Raw genomic sequence first — 22671 nt, 5'->3', positions numbered from 1 at the left:
ACTTTTGGGGTCTAATTTCTCCTGTTACCCTTAGGAAAATTAAAAAATGGGGGCAAAATTTTCATTTTTTTGGAAAAAATTATTTTTTTAATTTCACGCCCAGGCTTTATAAACTTCTGTGAAGCACTTGGGGGTTCAAAGTGCTCACCACGCATCTAGATAAGTTCCATGGGGGGTCTAGTTTCCAAAATGGGGTCACTTGTGGGGAGTTTCAATAGTTTTAGGTACATCAGGGGCTCTCCAAATGCACATGACACCCGCAGACCAATCCATCAAAGTCTGCATTCCAAAACATCACTACTTCCCTTCCGAGCCCCGACGTGTGCCCATACAGTAGTTTTCTCCCACATATGGGGTGTCAGCTTACTCAGGACAAATTGGACAACAACTTTTGGGGTCCAATTTCTCCTGTTACCCTTGGGAAAATAAAAAAATGGAGACTAATTGATCATGTTCGTGGAAAAAATACGATTTGATTTTTTTATTTTCATGCCTGGGCATTATAAACTTCTGTGAAGCCCTTGGGGGTTCAAAGTGCTCACCACACATCTAGATAAGTTCTGTGCAAGGTCTAATTTCCAAAATGGGGTCATTTGTGGGGGGTTTCCACTGTTTTGGTACATTAGGGGCTCTCCAAAGGCAACATGACACCTGCAGACCATTCCATCAAAGTCTGCATTCCAAAACGTCACTACTTCCCTTCCGAGCCCCGACGTGTGCCCATACAGTAGTTTTCTCCCACATATGGGGTGTCCGCGTTCTCAGGACAAATTGGACAACAACTTTTGGGGTCCAATTTCTCCTGTTACCCTTGGGAAAATAAAAAAATTGGGGACTAAAAGATGATGTTTGTTGAAAAAATGCGATATTTTTATTTTCACGCCCAGTCGTTATAAACGTCTGTGAAGCACTTGGGGGTTCAAAGTGCTTACCACACATCTAGATAAGTTCCTTAGGGGGTCTAGTTTCCAAAATGGGGTCACTTGTGGGGGGTTTCCACTGTTTAGGTACATCAGGGGCTCTCCAAAAGCAACATGACACCTGCAGACCATTCCATCAAAGTCTGCATTCCAAAACGTCACTACTTCCCTTCCGAGCCCCGACGTGTGGCCATACAGTAGTTTTCTCCCACATATGAGGTATCAGCGTACTCAGAACAAATTGAACAACAACTTTTGGAGTCCAATTTCACCTTGTACCCTTGGGAAAATAAAAAAATTGGCGACTAAAAGATCATGTTTGTGGAAAAAATACGATTTTTTTATTTTCACACCCGGGCGTTATAAACTTCTGTGAAGCACTGGGGGGTTCAAAGTGCTCACCCACATCTAGATAAGTTCGTTTGGGGGTCTAGTTTCCAAAATGGTGTCATTTGTGGGGGCTTTCTACTGTTTTGGTACATCAGGGGCTTTCCAAAAGCGACATGGTGTCCGATCTCAATTCCAGCCAAAAACGTCAAATGGCGCTGCTTCCATTCCGAGCTCTGCCGTGCGCCCAAATAGTGGTTTACCCCCACATGTGGGGTATCAGCGCACTCAGGACAAATTTCACAATATCTTTTAGGGTCCTGTTACCCTTGGAAAAATAAGAATTGAGGGTGAAAAGATCATTTTTGTGGAAAAAATTGATTTTTTAATTGTACCGCTGTATGTTATAAACTTCTGTGAAGCCCTTGTGGGTTCAAAGTTCTCACCACATATCTAGATAAGTTCCTTGGGGGGTCTAGTTTCCAAAATGGGGTAACTTGTGGGGGGTTTCCACTGTATAGGTACATCAGGGGCTCTCCAAACGCGACATGGTGTCCGATCTGAATTCCAGCCAATTTTGCATTGAAAAAGTCAAACAACGCTACTTCCCTTCTGAGGTCTGCCATACGCTGAAACAGTGGTTCCCCCCCACATATCAGGTATCAACGTACTCAGGACAAATTCTCCTGTTACCCTTGGTAAAATAAAAAAAATTGAACCTTAATTTTTTTTTTTGTGAATAAAAGTTAAATGTTCATTTTTTTTTTTAAATATTCAAAAAATTCCTGTGACGCACCTAAAGGGCTAATAAACTTCTTGAATGTGGTTTTGAGCACCTTAAGGGGTGCAGTTTTTAGAATGGTGTCACGTTTGGGTATTTTATATCATATAGACCCCTCAAAGTGGCTTCAAATGTAATGTGGTCCGTAAAAATAAAATGGTGTTGCAAAAATGAGAAATCACTGGTCAATTTTTAACCCTTACAACTTCCTAACAAAAAAAAATTTTGGTTCCAAAATTGAGCTGATGTGAAGTAAACATGTGGGAAATGTTATTTATTAAGTTTTTTGGGTGCCGTATCTCTGTGATTTAAGGGCATAAAAATTCAAATTTTGAAAATTGTGACATTTTCAAATTTTTTGCCAAATTTCCGTTTTTTTCACAAATAAATGCAAGTTATATGAATGAAATTTTACCACTAACATGAAGTACAATATGTCACGAGAAAACATTGTCAGAATCACCAGTATCCATGGAAGCGTTTCAGAGTTATAACCTCATAAAGGGACAGTGGTCAGAATTGTAAAAATTGGCCCAGTCATGAAGGTGCAAACCACCCTAGGGGCTTAAGGGGTTAAGTACAGCTTAGGAAAAAAAAAGGTTACCTGTGCTTTTTATCAGTCCTGATCCAGCATGGATCATGACACTGTGACCGTTGTGGGTACGGTCGTGGATAGTGTCAGGGAAAGAGCAGGAAGCCAGTGTTGTATCTTCTTTCTACTACTTTTTCCTACTTCTTTACTATTGAAAAAAAAACCGTAAAATAAGGTTATCCCTGTTGGATCACAGCAGTGACCCTGGATTTTGATTGCCAGACTACAGTGGCTGGAAAGAAAAGGTAACCCATGGGAAAGAGCTGTGTCAGTTCTGTCTATTTATGTACAAGGGACTGGGGGTGCCCACTGACCATTTGCTCAGTGGACTCTGTCTGTGGTCTGTGGACTGTGTCTTTAAGTAAATTGACCATAACTACCCCCATTCCACCTTGTTACCCTTGGCATAGTCGACAGAATGAACCTGAACAGCCTTGCAACCCAGTGACTGCTTAAGATGGCGACTGACCGTGACTGTGAGCTTTGAAATTTGTGATGCGCTGCCAGAACTAGAAGAAATGGAGCTGTCGGCTGACAGCGACTCTGAGACTTGTGACTTTGAATTTGGGACTTGTGTTGTGTTGTGTTGCCTGCCATGACAGAATTGCAGATGATGGATGTTGTCGACTCAGAAATGGCACTGGCCGTGGCCTAAAGATGGCGGCAGTTGGCACGAAAAGTAAGGATGTGGCTGTTTGTCATGGGCATCAACGAAGCAGTTTGGCACCAGAAAGAAGAAAGCCACGTCCCTGTGTGAAGTATGCCTGCCCTAAATGGGTGTGGGTGAAGAAGGAGCTGCTGCCCTTGCAGCCTGATGAGGAGAAATGGGTGGAGCAGAAATGAGTGGGTGGAACCCAGCAAATGGGTGGAACCCAGCAAAGATGGATCATACGATAATGAATGAGGCACCATTGCCTGCTGACATGGAAAGGAACAGCATGTCTTACCGAAACGGCATCGGCCGCCAGGATTGGAGGCGATCCAAGGACCGGGCGGAGACGGGTCTGCGCTTCGAACTCTAGTGGTCCGAGGAACTGGAGGAGCGACTCTTGTTCCGGCGGCTGCCCCCGCCACCTGTGGAGGCCAAAGACTAAGAGGTTGAAGGACTAGCAATGCCCCGACTGGAGCCCACAGGCATGCATAAGACTCTGGAGGCAGCTCTGCGAGGCATCATAGCGCCCGCGATTGCTGACCCTGGTGGCCACGCTAGAGGACTGTTACCGGGCATGGTGGTGAGTAAAGACTCCCCACCTGGCTGTCTCCCCACCTCACCTGCTTCCCGTGGCCCCACCGTCTTCACCAGAGCTGTCTCACTAGTCCCATCCGCTGTCATCTTCAGCAGCGATGGCCCCTGCACTTCCTCAGGTCGTCCCCGTTCCGGCTGACAGCCTTGGCAGGGGTGTGGAGAAACCCCGTGTATCTACAGTCGTGGACGACCAGTGGATCCATGAAGTAATTCGGGAGAAGAGACAACGGGAATGCCGGATCATACATGAGCTGAGCACCCTGGCGGAGGAACCATAGCAGGCCAGATGACCCGTGGCCTCATCAGGTACCTAAACCAAAGCAAGGGCTATGGTTTCCTGGAGGAGCTAGAAACCGGGGACAAAGTTTAAATTAATGCTGGGTCCCTCATGTTTCATGGTGCTCTCTGAGAGGGGGACTACGTACAGTAGATTTCATCAAAGAACGAGGATCCCGTGGGCCCTACGCAGTGGCCATAAAAATGGCCTCCGACCAGGAGACAAGCTCACCGCAGAGGACCCCGAGTGTAGAGCAGTAGGATTCGGCAGCTGCAGTTGCTCCCACTGCACAAGAGTGGTGCCTTAGGGCAGTGAGGTGGTCGCCGATGTACCCGCAGAGCCGGATGCTCCTGGTGCTGCAGGACCATCACAGGAGGAGGTGCGGAGGCAGAGAAACAGCAGGGACTCCTCCTCCAGTGGGTCCTCATCTAATGTGTAATGGTGGTACAGGGCCCGAATGTGGCCCACTATGCAAGTCAATGGCCATGTACAGACTGAGCGTTCCCTTTAAAATTTGATATCGGTGCCGGTTACATCCAGAGTAAGTGACTGTTCTGCGTCCCTAAAAAGGCAGTCAGTCCTGCATAGCGCCTAAGGACAATGGCGCCTGACGTGGCCACCGGTTAGTGGCCATGCTTGTTTGCTTTCCCCTTCTCCCAGTTTGCACCCATTGGTGCTTCCCTTGCTGGATCAATGGACCAAAACCCCACGGGGTTAATGATGGTGGACTCCCGATGTGGCTGCAGGACTGAACTGTGCTACCCCTGAACTGTGCCCTATTTCTGCCCTTGGACTAGCCCCATGTTAAAAAAATGCATCCCACCACCGCTAAAGGGCCCGTAGTCCACTGAAGGCATAGAGGGGGAAGCCACCGGGCCTGAGTATGGCCCATCAGTGTTAAAAGGCCAATCGGCTCTTGTGGACTATGAACTGTTCTTCTATGTTTTACGGACCCCTATACAGAGAGACTGGGACTCTGATGCTGCATGTATATTTTACTGAGGTTGCCATGGCTGAAAATGGCCATGTTTAAGAAGGGGAGAGTGTAAGGAGGTGGCAGGACCCCTCATCTGCCCTTCCCCCACGTGGAACCTATGCGACCTCCTTTTTGAGGAAACTTGTATAAGATATGTCTCAAATATATTCTCACTGTGTACTATTGTAGTCCACTGTAAATAATGTGTTCGTATTGAATTGCCTTATCTTGTAGTGTTCTATATACATTGTGGTATTGTGTAAGTGTCCTTTAAATCGTCTGTGCTGTTTCACTCATCTAGAGTTATGGACAGGCAATAGTTAAGGATGTGGGCTGGGCCAGCTACAGCAAAGGCAGCAGGAAGCTGCTGCTCCCAGTTCAGAAGCTCAGGCACGTTAGCCCTGAGCAGATGTGTGGCTGCAGCTGGGGCATTGCCAGACTACCAGGAGGGAGAGGATCTGCTGCCCCTGGCCAAAGGACATAACGGAGCATTGCCAGACTCCCAGGAGGGAGGAAATTTGCTGCCCCAGACTAAGGACTAAAGACTAAAAATTAAGGACTAAAGGACCACAACATGGGGCCCAAGAATTCGGATGGGCCCCAGCTGAAGGGACTATAAGTGTCCAGATTCCTCATGTGGACTGATTGCCTGATCTCGGCTACCGTGGCCATTGTAGGTATGGTCGTGGATTTTGTCAGGGAAAGAGCATGGAGTCAGTGTTGTATCGTCTTTTCTACTACTTTTTCTTACTTTGTTACTATTGAAAAAACATAAATAAAGTTATCCCTGTTGGATCACAGCAGTGACCCTGGATTTTGATTGCCGGACAACAGTGGCCGGAAAGAAAAGGTAACCCGTGGGAAGGAGCTGTGTCAGTTCTGTCTATTTATGTACAAGGGGCTGGGGGTGCTCGCTGACCATTTTCTCAGTGGACTCTGCCTGTGGACTGTGTCTTTAACACCTTCCCGACCTTCGCCATACTAGTACTGCTCTGTGGGAACTGCATTACAGCCCGCAGCAGTACTGGCACGAGCACCGTGACCTCACGCTGAGCGCCGCTGTGATCCGGTGCGGGTATCAGCTGTATGTGACAGCTGACACCCCGCAGCAACTCTGATGCCACTGTCAGTACTGTCCAAGATGGCCACTGGGTCCTTCCAGGTCCTTCAGTAAGGTGGCTTGCGAGCGCCTGCTGAGAGCAGGAATCGGCAAGCCTCCTTCACTGCCTGTCAGATTGCTGATCTGACACTGTGCTGTGGGAAAATAAAAAATTGGGAGTGAAAAGATCATTTTTGTGAAAAAAATAAGATTTTTTATTTTTACGGCTCTACATTATTCTGTGAAGCACTTGGGGGTTTAACGTCTTTACCCCCAAGGGTGGTTTGCATGTTCATGATCAGGCCAATTTTTACAATTCTGACCACTGTCCCTTTATGAGGTAATAACTCTGAAACACTTCCATGGATCCCGGTGATTCTGACATTGTTTTCTTGTGACATTGTATTTCATGTTAGCGATAAAATTTCATTGATATAACTTGCGTTTATTTGTGAAAAAAATGGAAATTTGGCTAAAATTTAGAAAATTTCACAATTTTCCAACCTTGAAGTTTTATGCCCTTAAATTGCAGAGATATGGCACACAAAAAAACTTAATAAATAACATTTCACATATGTTTACTTTACATCAGCACAATTTTGGAACCAACATTTTTTTTTGTTAGGAAGCTATAAGGGTTAAAAGTTGACAAGCGATTTCTCATTTTTGCAAAACCATTTTATTTTTACGGACCACATCACATTTGAAGTCTCTTTGAGGGGTCTATATGATAGAAAATACCCAAAAGTGACACCATTCTAAAAACTGCACCCCTCAAGGTGCTCAAAACCACATTCAAGAAGTTTATTAACCCTTCAGGTGCTTCACAGGAATTTTTTGAATGTTTTTGAAAAAAAAGTTATATGCAAATTGCCTCTTCAGAAAGAAAGAGGACTTTTACTCTACAGCGCCACCTATTGGTAGTAGTGATCCTACAAGTCACAATCAACCCTTTAACGAGTCTTGTAATATGATTTAGGATAACAGCCAAATCAGAATCTCAATTTGCAGACACTGTTTCTTTTTTTTTTTCTTTAAACCATTCAGGTTAGTTATAAACAACTCAATATAAGCTCATCAACTTAAACGTCGTTGTTTCAACTCTCATCATCATGGTTCATATTTATTTTAATATAGCAAACCAAGGGTATACACAAAAAACATCCTAAACATCAATAAACATGACTAAAATTCACTGATATTTGATCAGGTGCTGCCATTTTTTAAATTTCCAGACACCCTCTGGATCAGAACCACCACCGCCTTCGCTGTCTAACTTATAAATCAAGTATAATCTAGAAAGGATCAGCCCGACACACTTATTCACAGATACATGCTTCTATTTGAAAATTCCTAAATTCCTCACATCCCACAAACTCTGCATCACACAAATCATAATTAACCATAGGATTCTATTTTTCACACGACCACATGCACCAATTCCAAACATTGCAACACGCCAGTCAATAAAACTCACACCCGCTAACTCCTTACACAACCCAACTACACACTTCCACACACTGCACGCACAATCACAGTCCCACATAGTAGGCCATACAGTCTCACATCCACCACATCCTTCCTTCGGGCACACATCAGTTCTGGGCAGTCCTCGCCTCTTCTGAACCTGTCGCACAGGCAAAATATTGTGCAAGGACATCCATACAATATCCCTTTGTCTATTTGACATCCCGTGCGTTCCCAATCTCTTCCATGCAACCGAAACTTCATTCCCTCTCATCCCCACAATATTACATTCCACATCATTCTTACGTATTATTTTCATCACATTCTTAGCCATTCTAAAATCATTCATTGATACACTCACTAAATCATGCTTCCTCACAAACTTCTCAATCACCTCATACCAGACCGGACACTTGAAAGCAACAGGCACTCTAGCATCCTTCTTTCTCCAACATAAGCCATATAACATCCAACCAGCAGAATAACTTGCCATATACGCTCCCTTATTTCCTTTATTCAGCAAAATAACAACAGTTTTGATATACTGAAGCCCCAGAAAAATTTCAATGTTTGGAAAGGCCATGCCACCATGGTCACACGCCTTAAAAAGACTTTCTCTCTTAAGTTTCTCTATTTTACTGCTCCAGAAAAAAAGTAAAAACTAACTTTTCCACTATTTTTATTTTCCTACACGACGGTGGAAAAACTGTTGCAATAGAAAGCAAAATCGGAAGAATCACCGCTTTTATAACCAAAAACTTACCACTCAAGATCAAGTCTCTCAGTCGCCAAAAATTTAACTTACGCTCTATGCGCAATCCACACTCCTCCCAGCTCTCCTTACCTTCCAAGTCCTTATTAAATAATACTCCCAGCACTTTGATAGCACCCTCCTCACACTTTACCCCCTCCATTTTAACCTTGTCATCCCAAAAACATTTAAAACTACATTTATTACAATTCACTCTAAAGCCAGATGCACCACAGAAAAACTCCAGAAGCAACTTAACCCTACTCATAGACGCAACACTTTCACTCACAGCCACAACATCATCCATATATCCAAGAACTTTCACATGCTTTCCACCACTCCCAGGTACCAACAAACCTCACATCATTTTATCATGTCTCACCAAGCACAACAAAGGTTCAATCACACATACAAACAAGACAGGGGATATGGGACACCCCTGCCTTACACCAGACTTAATATTCACTTTCTCACTCAACCACCCATTAACAAGAAACTCACTTGACACACAATCATACAAAGACATTATCCCATTCACAAATTTTTTAGGAAATCCCATTATCTCCAGAACTTTAAACAAAAACACATGCGAGACCCTATCAAACGCTTTCTCAAAATCAATTGACAGAACCATACACTTCCATTTCCTTCCCATGCAGTCTCCAATCAAATCCCTTAATAGCAATAAGTTATCACTCATATTTCTTCCAGGCACAGCACACACTTGATCCTCATCCACAACACTACCAATCACCTCACGCATACGATTCGCCAACAATTTGCTATAGATTTTGTAATCATAAAGAAATAAATAAAAATATTAAATTCGCGCACACAAAACCCTTCACCTTAATAAGGAATTGGTTGAGATGAAAAACTATTAAGTAGCAATACACACAATATACCAAGGAAGTAAATAATTCCGTAAAAAACCAAAATACTTAAAATTAAAAATTAAAAATATGCTGTTGGAGATTCAACTGGAAAAAGTCCAAAATAATTAATCACTTCAATAAAAAATGGCTTTCTTGCCTGAAATTTGTTAAAGTGTGCAACACCTTATATGAGCCACCCCATTGAGGGAATTTGAGCATTTATTTATTTTGTGCTCAATCAACCTGTGATATTTGAAGGATTTTTACAGCAAATTGCATTTTTGCACAATGATTGTTTACATATATTTGCACTTTGCACCTTATACATATTTTTATGCTTAGCCAGTACGCTCCTTTAGTGTAGCTTGGCAGCCTCTGGATTGAATTGTCCATATTATTATGTGATTGTTATTAATAAAATCAAACATAGTTTCAGTGCCTATCTTCTATCATCATACCGCTCATTAGAAGAAGGACTTCCACTGCAACACCGTCACAGATGTCACAAGGAGGCTAGAATTTAACCTGGATGCCTTACTTGAAGAGGCTAGACAAAAAAATCTTCCTAGGACATTAGGTACAGAAGGTAAAGATAGCCCAAAAAAAGAGAGAGCGGAGACGCTGAAACTAATGGAGACAAACACTACACAGCCTGAACGCTGCTGAACATATATTACCGGTGTTACTTCAGGTCCCGCTTCCTTTATTTCATAGAACGGAGCTGCCGTATCTAATGGAACCGCAAGTACAGATCTCATGTGCCACAGCTGCTCATTAATAGCCTGCTATTTCTATTGGGGATACTGAAGGTACCTTTTTTATATAGGAAATTATTTGGTAGGAGATATAGCCACCGGCCGGGGCAATCTCCATGTGATTACAATTAATTTGCTATTTATCTGAAAATATTTGTCTAAAAAAAATTTTTTTTTTTTTTTTAGTTGGATGGCGTTTAGTAACATTTTTTACTTCAAGTGGTGGTACTTACATATCTTTTGACCCTTTTTTCATTTAGAGATATAGCGCTATATCCATTTATTTTTACACTGAGGTTTTGTTTTCTAAACGAGTATTTTACCCCTATGTGTATGTTAAATAAATAAATTGTTATAACCTCAGAATATATTCCGATTTTTTATTGAAGTGATTAATTATTTTGGACTTTTTCCAGTTGAATCTCCAACAGCATATTTTTAATTTTTAATTTTAAGTATTTTGGTTTTTTACGGAATTATTTACTTCCTTGGTATATTGTGTGTATTGCTTCTTAATAGTTTTTCATCTCAACCAATTCCTTATTAAGGTGAAGGGTTTTGTGTGCGCGAATTTATTATTTTTATTTATTTCTTTATGATTATACTGACAAAATAGTGTTTTTTTGTTTAATTCTGCAGCACCATTTACTCTGAGTGCCACTGTAGATTCCTTTAGATTTTGTAATCTGCATTCAACAATGTTATAGGTCTCCAGTTCTCTAAACACTTTCTCTCACCTTTCTAATACACAAGCACAACCACCCCCTCTTTCATTGATTCACACAACTTACCACTCTCCCACATATCCTTACATATCTCAGTCAAATCAGCACCCAGAAAATCCCATGCCTTCACATAGAAATCTACCAGCAATCCGTCTTTACCTGGTGTTTTATTCTTTTTAGCACTCTTCATCACGTTTTCTACTTCTTTCATAATTACGTTCTCATTCAAAATATCACATTCTCCACTATCCAACTTGTTCTCTAAAACATTTAGCACTTCTGAAACAAGACCAGAATCAATCCATTTTTTATCATATAACTTGCTATAGAACCTATTGACCTCCTTTATCACATTCTCACCTGACACACACAAAATGTTCCTATCCAGGATTTTATCCATATCAACCTTTCTCCCATTCATTTTCTTAAAAAAGAACCTCGTGCACTTTTCATCTTTCTCAAGATGTTCTATTTTGGTGCGATACATGATTTCTTTCCCTTTTTCAACCATAACACTCTTTAATTCACTCTTTGTCTCAGCCAGCAGATCAGACACATCCATCCCTCTTTCTCCACACTTCCTTAACCAGTCTAAACGCCTGTTTAAATCATTAAATCTACTCCGATAAATAGCAGCTTTTTATAGTCCCATTTTTTGAAGAATTTTTTGCAACACACATTAACCCAGTCCCACCATTCCAGCACACACGCAAAATCCCTCTTACATACTCTCCACTCTTTATACTTTATTTTTAATTCATTCATCACATCCTCATCTTCTAACAATCTTACATTCAGCTTCCAAACCCCACCTCCATACACACGGTCATCAATCGCACTAAACACACCTCTCAAACACTCATGATCAGAAAAAGGTACAGCACTTTGTTCAAAATTCATACACAACATATTTTTGGAAAACAACATTTTATCTATCCTGGATGCAATACCACCCCTATCAGCATGGTATGTTGGCGGTGGTGGGATGCCAAATTTCAGAGCAGCAGCATCTAGAAGGGAAAAATCAGAAATAAGATTGGATAACATTTTACCAGCTATGTCACAATTCCCTTCTGTGACGCAATTAAAGTCTCCAACTAAAATTGTAGGCATTTTGCCCGGAAGAAACAAACTTAATTTTTCCAAAAGAGCCAGATGCTCCTTTTTTCTGTCGTGTCCTGATGGACAGTACACATTAATAATTCTAACCCGCCACCCCCTATAGCTAACATGTGCAATTATACATCTACCCACCCCTACCTTCGTGTAGCTATCTAAACTAATCTCCCTGTTACCCATTAATATCCCTACACCATCATTCCTATTAACACATGAGCCAGACCATACATGCTGTCCGTAAGGCCAGTCCTTATCGCTTGCAGAGTCCACAATCCCACATTCCTGAAGACAAAAGATGTGAGCACTCATCTGTTTAATATAATCTAGAACAATTGCCCTCCTGAATTTAGATCTAATTTGCCTGACATTCAGGGACACAATGCCCCAACCAGCTTGGGGAGCCATAACATGACTGTTATTTACATGACGACAAACACGCCACTTCTTCTTCAGCCGTTTTCGTCTTCCATCTGGAACTGCAACTCCTTGAATCTGTTTACGTCTTCGGGAATGCCTAAAAAAGCATTGGTGTCAGGAGAGACAAGACTGTAATGTGGACCCGTCCAGTGACACGCGACCCGCAGGCCGGTAACTATAACAACAAGACGCGCACGTGATACTGTCCTGTGTGACACGGCTTGCAGGCCGGTAACTAAAACAACAAGACAAGGGGAAGGGAAAACAGTTACAACGGTGGGCCCTGCGATAGGGAAAGGGGATGTGGAGACCTCCTGCACTCCCCTGAGTTAGTGTCCCTAACGCTCCTAACGTTCCCTATGCCGATTCTGCACTGGGCTCCGATCAGGAACCTGTCGCCCTAGCACACCCTACACCTATCCCTTGCTAGGGAGCTGTGTGGCGCAGGCACTGGCCCCACCGCTGTACTAATACACACTAAGGAAAAACAGAAACGGGGAAACACCACTTAGCTTTACTCTGTTGCACTTGCTCCTGGCAACAGAGTCCACCACCAGAATGCAGCTCTCCTCCTGAATCGCTGCCACCAAGCTCTGTCAGAGCTACAAGGAAATCCCCTATGACTCCTTCCACACCAGGGCTAAGACAGTGCTGCAAGGAACGCTCTCCAGCTCCTTCCTCCACCAAGGATGGTTGAAATGAACTCTATCACCAACGCTGATTGCAACACCTGTGACTCTTTTATAGCAGAGCCAGCAATCACAACTGCATATAATCATGTGCACTTAACTAAAGAAACAAGAGTGCAATGACGCTCACCACTACCGGGGACAAACTTAGAACAAACGACACCACAGTGCAATAATCCTAATGGCCACCGGGGGCAAAAACCAACCTTAAGCACGGCTTAAGGAGAAAAAAAAAGGTTACCTGTGCTTTTTATCAGTCCTGATCCAGCATGAATCATGACAAAGACATTCTGAGGGTAACTACGTTCACTCACCGGACTTAAACCAACTTCCCCAGGGTCTGCCCAATCCGTTCTGGGCTTCTTACAGGAAGTTCCAGGCTCCTCATCCTCAGAGGACCTCGCAAGAGTGAAGTCACCTTGATCTCCACAACTAGCCAACTCCTCCTCAGTAGCGAACCAAGATACACTGGGGGTATTGCCAAGAGTACCCTCCAACTCCCCCTCCCCACACACATCAGACTGATGAGAGAGCTCATATTCAACATCAGTAAGTTCCAAAACTGCCACCTCTGGGCTGGGAGACTCCGTTTGGGGCAGGGTCTCCTCATGTGCATCCATGATTTCAGGTTCCTCAATAAGATCCAGGTCTGAAACCTGTGGAATGTTAACAACAGCAGCAGGGGGCACAACTGTCCCACCTGAGACCTCAGCATAAGACCTAGGACTGAGCCTGGCCTTACAGTCCCGATATTTATGGCTCTCCTCACCACAAGCATTACACATAACAAGATTTGTGCAGTCTTGTGATATGGCCAGAAGCATTGCAATTCCTGCAAGTTGGAATCTCCTTGCAACTATCCTTGGTATGCCCGAAATTTTTACACCTCCTGCAATACATCGGGGCATCTGGAAAGAACAAAAACCCACTATTTTTCCCAATTGAAAAATTAAGAGGGGGTAATGGATGCCTCCCGGACCTTGGGGATCCATCCCAAATCTCACAAAAAATTTGTACTTCCCAGTCCAGAGCCCTTCTTCATTCAGGACCCTGTGGGAGTATTGAACATAAATGCAATGTCTTTTCAAAAATAAAGAAATGTCCTCCAGGGAAACAAAAGGCTTGTGCATGAAAACTACAAGAGGGATATCTCCCTTAGAGTACAGCACAGTAAAGATAAGACCTTCCAGCAAAGGATTTGCAACTCCATTTTTCAGGGCAGTAAACGAATTCTGGCAAGCCGCCATAGAAGATAGCACCAGTACATACCTGCCTTCTCTCCTAAAATCCTGCAGGCATATTATATCGGACTTCCGAATCTTCAGGATGTCATAAAACACAATGTTGACCAAATATCACAGAGAAAAATGCAACTTCTTATCTTCAGTGATGTTAATCCTGAATCCATTTTTGACCCGGCTATCATCGGTCCCAGAGAATTGAAGTCGGACTCCCATTGTCCACAACTCCAAAGATCTCCTCCCCGAAACCTCCTGGCTATCTCCCAAAAGCAGCGACCAGCTTAAGCCACCAAAGTTGCGATGCCAGAAGGCCAAGAGACAGCACTCAAGGTATTCAGGAAACTGCACCTCATCAGTGCAAAGTGTGAGATCTGATTTGGCTAGGTGAGAGGCTTCACATATAAAGTTTCTCAGAGGAGCATTGCATGGCGAATAAGCCTCCTTACCTTGACAAGCCAGAGCCTGTATGTCACTCTCCACAAGGAGAAACCTTACCCCTTAGAACTCAGCCTCTCACCTAGCCAAATCAGATCTCATACTTTGCACTGATGAGAGCCTATAGCTCGAAACACCGTGTCTGCAAATTGAGTTTCTGATTTGGCTGTTATCCTATGTCATATTACAAGACTCGTTAAATGGATGATTGTGACTTGTAGGATCGCTACTACCAACAGGTGGAGCTGTAGAGTAAAAGTCCTCTTTCTTTCTGAAGAGGCAATTTGCATATAAAATTTCCCAGTGGAGCATTGCACAGCGAATAAGCCTCCTTACCTTGACAAGCCAGAGCTGGTATTTCACTCTCCACAAGGAGAAACCTTACCCCTTAGACTTTAAAATAAATATTTAACTTTTTTTCACAAAAAATTACTTCAGGTCCAATTTTGTTTTTTATTTTACCAAGGGTAACAATAGAAATTGGACTGCAAAAGTTATTGTGAAATTTGTCCTGAGTGCGCTGATACCTGATATGTGGGGGGGAACCACTGTTTCGGCGCATGGCAGAGCTCAGAAGGGAAGGAGCGCCGTTTGACTTTTTCAATGCAAAATTGGCTGGAATTCAGATCGGACGCCATGTCACGTTTGGAGAGCCCCTGATGTGCTTAAACAGTGGAAACCCCCCACAAATGACCCTATTTTGGAAACTAGACCCGCAAAGGAACTTATCTAGATATGTGATTAGAGCTTTGAACCCTCAAGGGCTTCACAGAAGTTTATAACGTACGGAGGTACAATTAAAAAATCATATTTTTTCCACAAAAATGATCTTCTCACCCCCAATTTTTGTTTTCCCAAGGTTAACAGGACCCTAAAAGTTATTGTGCAATTTATCCTGAGTACGCTGATTCCCCATATGTGGGTGTGAACGACTATTTGGGCGCATGGCAGAGCTCGGAAGCGCCATTTGACTTTTTTGGCTGGAATTGAGATTGGACGCCATGTTGCATTTGGAGAGCACCTGATGTGCCCAAACAGTGGAAACCCCCCAATTCTAACTCCAACCCTAACCCCAACACACCCCTAACCCTAATCTCAGCCCTAACCCTAGCCCTAACCCTAATGGGACAATGGAAATAAATACATTTTTTTTATTTTATTATTTTTCCCTAACTAAGGGGATGATAAAGAGGGGTTTGATTTACTATTTATAGCGGGTTTTTATGTTTGGCAGCTGTCATACGCTAAAAGATGCTTTTTATTGTAAAAATAGTTTTTGCATCACCACATTTTGAGAGCTATAATTTTTCCATATTTTGACCCACCGAGTCATGTCAGGTCTTATTTTTTGTGGGACGAGTTGCTGTTTTTATTGGTACCATTTTCGGGCACGTGACATTTTTTAATCGCTTTTTATTACGATTTTTGGGACACAGAATGAACAAAAACCAGCATTTCATGAATTTCTTTTGGGGATGCGTTTACACCGTTCCGCGTGCGGTAAAATTGATAAAGCAGTACGATTACAGCGGTACCTCATTTGTCTTTTTTATGTTTTGCCGCTTTTATGCAATGAAAACAATTTTATATAAAAAATAATTTTTTTGCATCGCTTTATTTTGCAAGCTATAACTTTTTTAGTTTTTCGCTGATGATGTTGTGTGGTGGCTCATTTTTTGCGGGACAAGATGACGTTTTCAGCGGTACCATGGTTATTTATATCTGTCTTTTTGATCGCGCGTTATTGCACTTTTTGTTCGGCTGTATGATAATAAAGCATTATTTTTTGCTTTGTTTTTTACTTTTATTTTTTAAGGGGTTCGCTAAAGGGGTTAATTAATGGGACAGTTTTATAGGCCGGGTCATTACGGACGCGGCAATACTAAATTAGTGTACTTTTGTTGTTTTTTTATTTATTTACAAAAAATGAATTTATTAGGGAATTTTTTTTTTATTTATTTAGCGAATTTTTTTTAAATTATCTTTACACTTTTTTTTAACTTTATTACACTGTCCCAGGGGGGGAAATCACTGTCATGTGTCAGATCGCTGATCTGACGCATCACAGATCGCTGTGACAGATCAGCGATCTGACACAGGCACTGCAGCAGGCTTCCTCATGCCTGCGCTCTACAGGCAGTGAGGAAGCCAGCTCCCTGCAGACCCCCGAAGGTTCCCGCCGCCATATTGGATCTGGGGACCTGCAGGGAAGAAGACCCCCGCAGCAGGGCTGCACATCGCGCTGCTGCGGGGGTCTCAGGGAAGCACGGAGGGAGCCCCCTCTCTCCCGATGCTTCCCTAAACCCCCAGTACACTGCGATCGTGTTTGATCGCAGTGTGCCAGGGGTTAATGTCTCGGGGGCGGTCCGTGACTGCCCCTGACACATAGTGCCAGGTGTCAGCTGTGATAATCAGCTGACACCCGGCCGCGATCAGCGGCACTCCCCCCGTGAGCGCCGCTGATCACTATGACGTACTATCCCGTCCTTGGGAATTAAGTCCCAGGGCACATGGATGGGATAGTACGTCATATGTTAGAAAAGGGTTAAAGTGCTCACCACACACATCTAGATAAGTTCCTTAGGGGGTCTACTTTCCAAAATGGTGTCACTTGTGTGGGATCAGGGGTGTGTTAGGGTTAAGATTGTGGTTAGGATTATGGTTAGGTTTGTGTCGGGGTTAGGGTTGGAGTTAGAATTGGGGGGGTTCCACTGTTTAGGCACATCAGCGGCTCTCAAACACAACATGACGTCCGATCTCAATTCCAGGACAAATTGTACAACAACTTTTGAGGTCCAATTTCTCCTTTTACCCTTGATAAAATAAAACAAATTGGATCTGAAGTAAATTGTTTGTGAAAAAAAGTTAAATGTTAATTTTTTTTTTAAAACATTCCAAAAATTCCTGTGAAGCACCTGAAGGGTGAATAAACTTCTTGAAAGTGGTTCTGAGCACCTTGTGGGGTGCAGTTTTCAGAATAGTGTCACTTTTGGGTATTTTCTATCATATAGACCCCTCAAAGTGGCTTCAAATGTGATGTGGTCCCTGAAAAAAAATGGTGTTGTAAAAATGAGAAATCGCTGGTCAACTTTGAATCCTTATAACTTCCTAACAAAAAAAAATGTTGGTTCCAAAATTGTGCTGATGTAAATTAGACATGTGATAAATGTTATTTATTAACTCTTTTGTGCGATATGACTCTGATTTCAGGGCATAAAAATTAAAAGTTGGAAAATTGTGAAATTTTCAAGATTTTCACAAAAATTTCCATTTTTTCCACAAATAAGTGCAAGTCATATCGAAGAAATTTTACTGCTATCATAAATTACAATATGTCGTGAGAAAACAGACTCAGAATTAGAGGGATCCGTTGAAGCGTTCCAGAGTTATTACCTCATAAAGGGACAGTAGTCAGAATTGTAAAAATTGGCCGGGTCAGAAAGGTGGAAACAGGCTGGGTCGCGAATGGGTTAAGTAACTTGGCCATAACTACCCCCCCCGTGCCACCTTGTTGAAGAGACCCATAGGGCCATGATGAGAGGACATATGGAAGCATGATGGAGACACATGGGGTAAGGAATAAGAAATTTCGGGCAGCAATGGAGGACGTTATTACAGGAAGGTGCCAGGATGTAGGACATTATTACTGTAGGGGTAAATTAAGGGATTTTATTACTGCTGTGATATATTTTATTTTTGAGGATGCTGCTTTAAGTGGGGGGAGGTCCTGCTACACTTGGGCGACACTGTCAATTATTTTCTTCATCTGGCATAGGGTAGAAATTGGGGAAACATTGGGGAATGTGCTCTAGATAACTGTTATTTTCTGTAGAGATGAGTGATGACTGGAAGAAGTGATGGCACTGCACTGGATGAAGAAGCAAAGCGAAAATGAAAATCTTCAAATAGAGACTTCACGGGTAGGTAAGTGTGTTGCTTGTCCACTTACACTATGCACTATATATATTATATACATAGCTCTTGTGTATAATGTCACTGATGAGTCACTTTAACTGTACACTTATACTATACACTCCATACTATGTGCAGAGTTCCTGTGTATTATGGCACTTATGGTAACATTACTTTTGTGTTATTTTAGTAATGATCAGTATTGTAGTATTCATTCACTATGTGGTGGTAATATGGAGTCTGGTCACGGTGTGGTGGTTTTTATCCCTGCATGTGTGTTTTATGCGGTGGTAATATGCGGTCTGATCATGCTGTGACAGTATTTGTTCCTTGTATTGAGCATTGTTTGGACACAATGTGGTGGTAATGTTTTGTTTATTCATGGTTTAGTAGTATTTCTCCCTTGTATGTGGTATTATTCAGTCACTATGTGGTGGTAATATGTTGTCCGGCCGTGGTGTAACAGTATTTGTCCCTTGTATGTGGTATTAGTGTTCAATTTAAATAATGTACATGATACATTCGCTTAAAAAAAAATAAAAATGTACCTAAAAAGAGTATTGTGCATTTTAACAAATTTTTAATAGGTTAGAGTAGGGCTCTGCCAGAAGAGTCTACCTTGTCATGATGGTGGCTTTGAAAATCTTTTGGTCAAAACAAAAGCTGATGGCTATGTAGGTGATATGGTGTTCGATGGGAACTGTTAATGTGTGACTGGTGAGGACGTGGTGCAGAAGTGGAGTTTTCCAAGAGTGGGTGGTGAGACTGTGGAAGGTTCGTGGGGTGGTGGTGGAACCTGGGCAGAGTCTCAAGAGTACCCTAATATTTTGCCAATATGGGGCACTGAAATTCCTGGTGTTCGCCTTGCTATCAGGAACATTACAATGGTGTCTGACGGTGATGATGTATAGGACATGTCAGAATGTCAAAATAAACAATAGATAAAGGTTTCAATTTTTACTAAATAAATAAGCATTTTGAAGTGATAAAAGGTGATAGTTTACCATATTTACACTATATCCAGTATTTAAAAATGTACATTAACTGGGACACTGTTGTCAGAGATGATGTTCATAGTGTAAGTATTCCTGCCATCATACTGGCTATGAAACTCTCTACATAGCACATTATCCCAACCTCAATTCTAGGGTACATGTCAGATGTAGCGTATTTACCTGTACAATCCATAGGAGGGGAGTGGTTATAATAATAAAAAAAAATTGAAGAAAGGAAATTTTAAATATACCATTATATTAGGAAAACCCCATTTCCTAGGAAATTTTCTTTTATACGGCATAAGAAAATGACATTGAGAAGGATCATGCATATGAACCCACCACTGGAAACTTAGCAATGAATTCATGGTTACTTCTGTAGGGAACTTCCATTGGGCTATGCACACACAGAGTATTTTGAGGCGTTTTTGGAGCAGAAAATGAATGGAAACTGAGCGGAAAGTCTCCAAATCCACCTCCAAATCTTAAAACTTCTGAAATACTTTGAGTTTCCACTTAGTGCACACAAAGTTATTTTTTAGGAGGTTTTGGAGTGGAAACTGAGTGAAAACTTTTAAAATCCTCCTGATAAAGTCGAAACTTATGAAAAACTTGAAGGTTCTGCTTGGTTTCAGAAAAATCTGCAAAAAGACTCCGTGTGCACATAGCCTTATGGGGAATGGAAGGTTTTACTTGCAATTTATTATCTTCCCTGAGGTGTCAATGGAAGAAAACCTTTTGAGGACACGACATGCATTGAACTTTTATTAAAAGCACAGCTGGAAATACACACAATAACATTTTGTTCTTAGGAATATTTACCTACGCTGGCTAACATTACTAACAGGACAATCCTGGAACTAAAACACATCATTATGTTCTTTAGCTACTCTCATTGCCTAACGCACACAATGAGCTGCTGGATTAGGCCAGTATTAATAGCAGGCTCTCAGTGTACGCCTCATTGTAAATGTTTGCACCTTTACATATAAAAGCGACAAGAGCACATTCCACCCATCTATGAATAATGTGTACTTAGATTGACTGCACCGAGCTAGAGCCACACGTTATCATTTGTATTATCTTTACTATGATAGATCATTAATAGCTTTTTCATTTTGGACATATTTGCAACAATTTTCATACATTTTTAAGCTAAACCCTGGAGTGTAATCCAAACAGAAAAAATAAGGCAGCATGGTTGTGCAAGTGTGATGCTGCCTTGTCTTTAGCAAGAGTTCTCAAACGTTTTCTATCGGTGCCACCTCAGAAAAACCAAAATGGTGCTTGGGCCTCACCATGATCATTCTTGGGTCTAATTCAAATACCTCTCACCATGATCATTCTTGGGTCTAATTCAAATACCTGTGTATTACGGTCCACTTACAGGACCACAATGCATGGACTGCCAGCGGGTCTCCTGATCTGAACTTGACAGCCTAATAGATCTGTCAAATTCAGGTCAGTGGACAGGGTGTGACATGTCTGTACATCACAGTCCATACTTGGACCATGATACATGGCCGTCTAAATTTATCCTAATGAAAACTGCCTCCCCAACTATGCTTCATTGAAGGGAACATGTCACCAGGTTTTCCCTAAAAAAAAGTACAAACATCATCATGAAGGATTCACAGCATACTAGAATTCTGTAAAAAGAAGTCTCCAAACTACACAGATCCCAGTACAGATTCCAAAAAAGAGCTTTTATTATACCCACAGGGCAGAGCATAGTACTATAATGTGCATATGCCAGGAAAGGCTAAAGCGCGCCGTTGACCAGGAAGAAAAGCCGGCACATGCACACTATAGAACTTTTCTCTGCCCTCGGCAGTAAAGAGAGAAGTGCACTTGTGCAGGAGCATGGGGAGACACAGTATGGATGACTTAGGATGTGTCATCCGCACAATGTTGGGAGGACGGCAATTGAAGGAAGAAAGGAGACGCCAGATCAAGACCAGAGAAGCCCATTGGACAGGACCACGTCATCTGTGGATATAATAAAAGCTCTTTTTTGGGATCTGCAGAATGGATCGGGGACTTTTTAACAGCATTCTAGTGTGCTCTAAAGGCTGGTGGTGTCTGTACTTTAATTTGGGGAAAACATGCTGGCCGGTTCCCTTAAACAATTAGTGGGCTCTTCAGTAATCGGGATAACCTCATAGTTTGAGAACTCCTGGTCTGTAGAACTATTAAAAACAGCTGAGCATTGTACTCTGCATGCTAGCTGTGGATTCTTCCTGAAAAAACTGCTGTTTGTTCGAAAAAGGAGTCGGGGTGATCAGCTAATAACACCAAATGCTATAATATTAAACGGTTTGTTTTTAATTAGATAATCCCCTTAATTCTGCAGTATTATTTCTGTGTATTTCTAGATTTTTCATGGTTAAGACAAACTTTTCATCAGTGTCCTTTAAATGTAATGTTATTCATAGCCCATTATAATTGGGCGTCTTGAACAGCAATCTCATAAGTGAAAACAATTAACACGAGCTCGCCTTGGACCGCTATGTAATGTATACTTACAGCACAGGCAATTGGTCGGAAGGAGGTCATTCTCTCTATGTGGTAAGCATTGCTGCCGCTCCAGGCCTCCCAGCGGGGGTACTCTCCTCTCTCCAGTACAAACTGCTGACCTTGGAATCCTAAGTGCTCGTATCCAACCCAGCTGTGGGAATATAACAAACGCTGCACTTTTACTCCAAGTTTAAAGGAAATTGAATGCCAATAGCAAGGGCATGTCATCCAAAAGACACCTGCTTTTATCACTTCTCTTATAGTTTGCTTCTTTCTCAGAATAATAGAAATGAAAACATAAAAGTGCATATGTGTTTATACCATCTCGTCCATATGATACATTATAGTATGGTTCTGGTATTTAAGGAGGACCTGTCACCAGCTCAAACGTGACCAGTTTTTGCTCTTATTTTATTCCCACTGCTCCCCTGAGCGTTCTGTTTTTGTTTTGTTCTTTAATTTTACGTACAGTTCCAGACATGTTGGTCTTTTTATTTGCTGCTAGTCTTTTTATGGTCTTTACAGGGGGGCGTTGCTTACAGGATAATAATACAG

The 22671-nt window shown here is 42.1% G+C and overlaps 1 protein-coding gene across 5 annotated transcripts in view; it reads right to left on the bottom strand.

Annotated features, from left to right (window-relative positions):
• Positions 1 to 22671, bottom strand: part of CRYBA4 (crystallin beta A4) — a 143655-nt gene that overhangs the window by 10295 nt on the left and 110689 nt on the right. For all 5 annotated transcript variants that reach the window (XM_073582676.1, XM_073582677.1, XM_073582679.1 and 2 more), the window contains one exon: positions 22126 to 22267. In XM_073582676.1, the coding sequence (XP_073438777.1) occupies positions 22126 to 22267 (142 nt within the window). The remainder of the gene's footprint in view (positions 1 to 22125; positions 22268 to 22671) is intronic.

The sequence above is a fragment of the Dendrobates tinctorius genome, unplaced genomic scaffold, assembly GCF_039654945.1.
Source record: "Dendrobates tinctorius isolate UK_male_01 unplaced genomic scaffold, ASM3965494v1 ptg000073l, whole genome shotgun sequence".
Lineage (NCBI taxonomy): Eukaryota > Metazoa > Chordata > Amphibia > Anura > Dendrobatidae > Dendrobates > Dendrobates tinctorius.
This window is presented reverse-complemented; position numbering and strand designations above follow the sequence as displayed.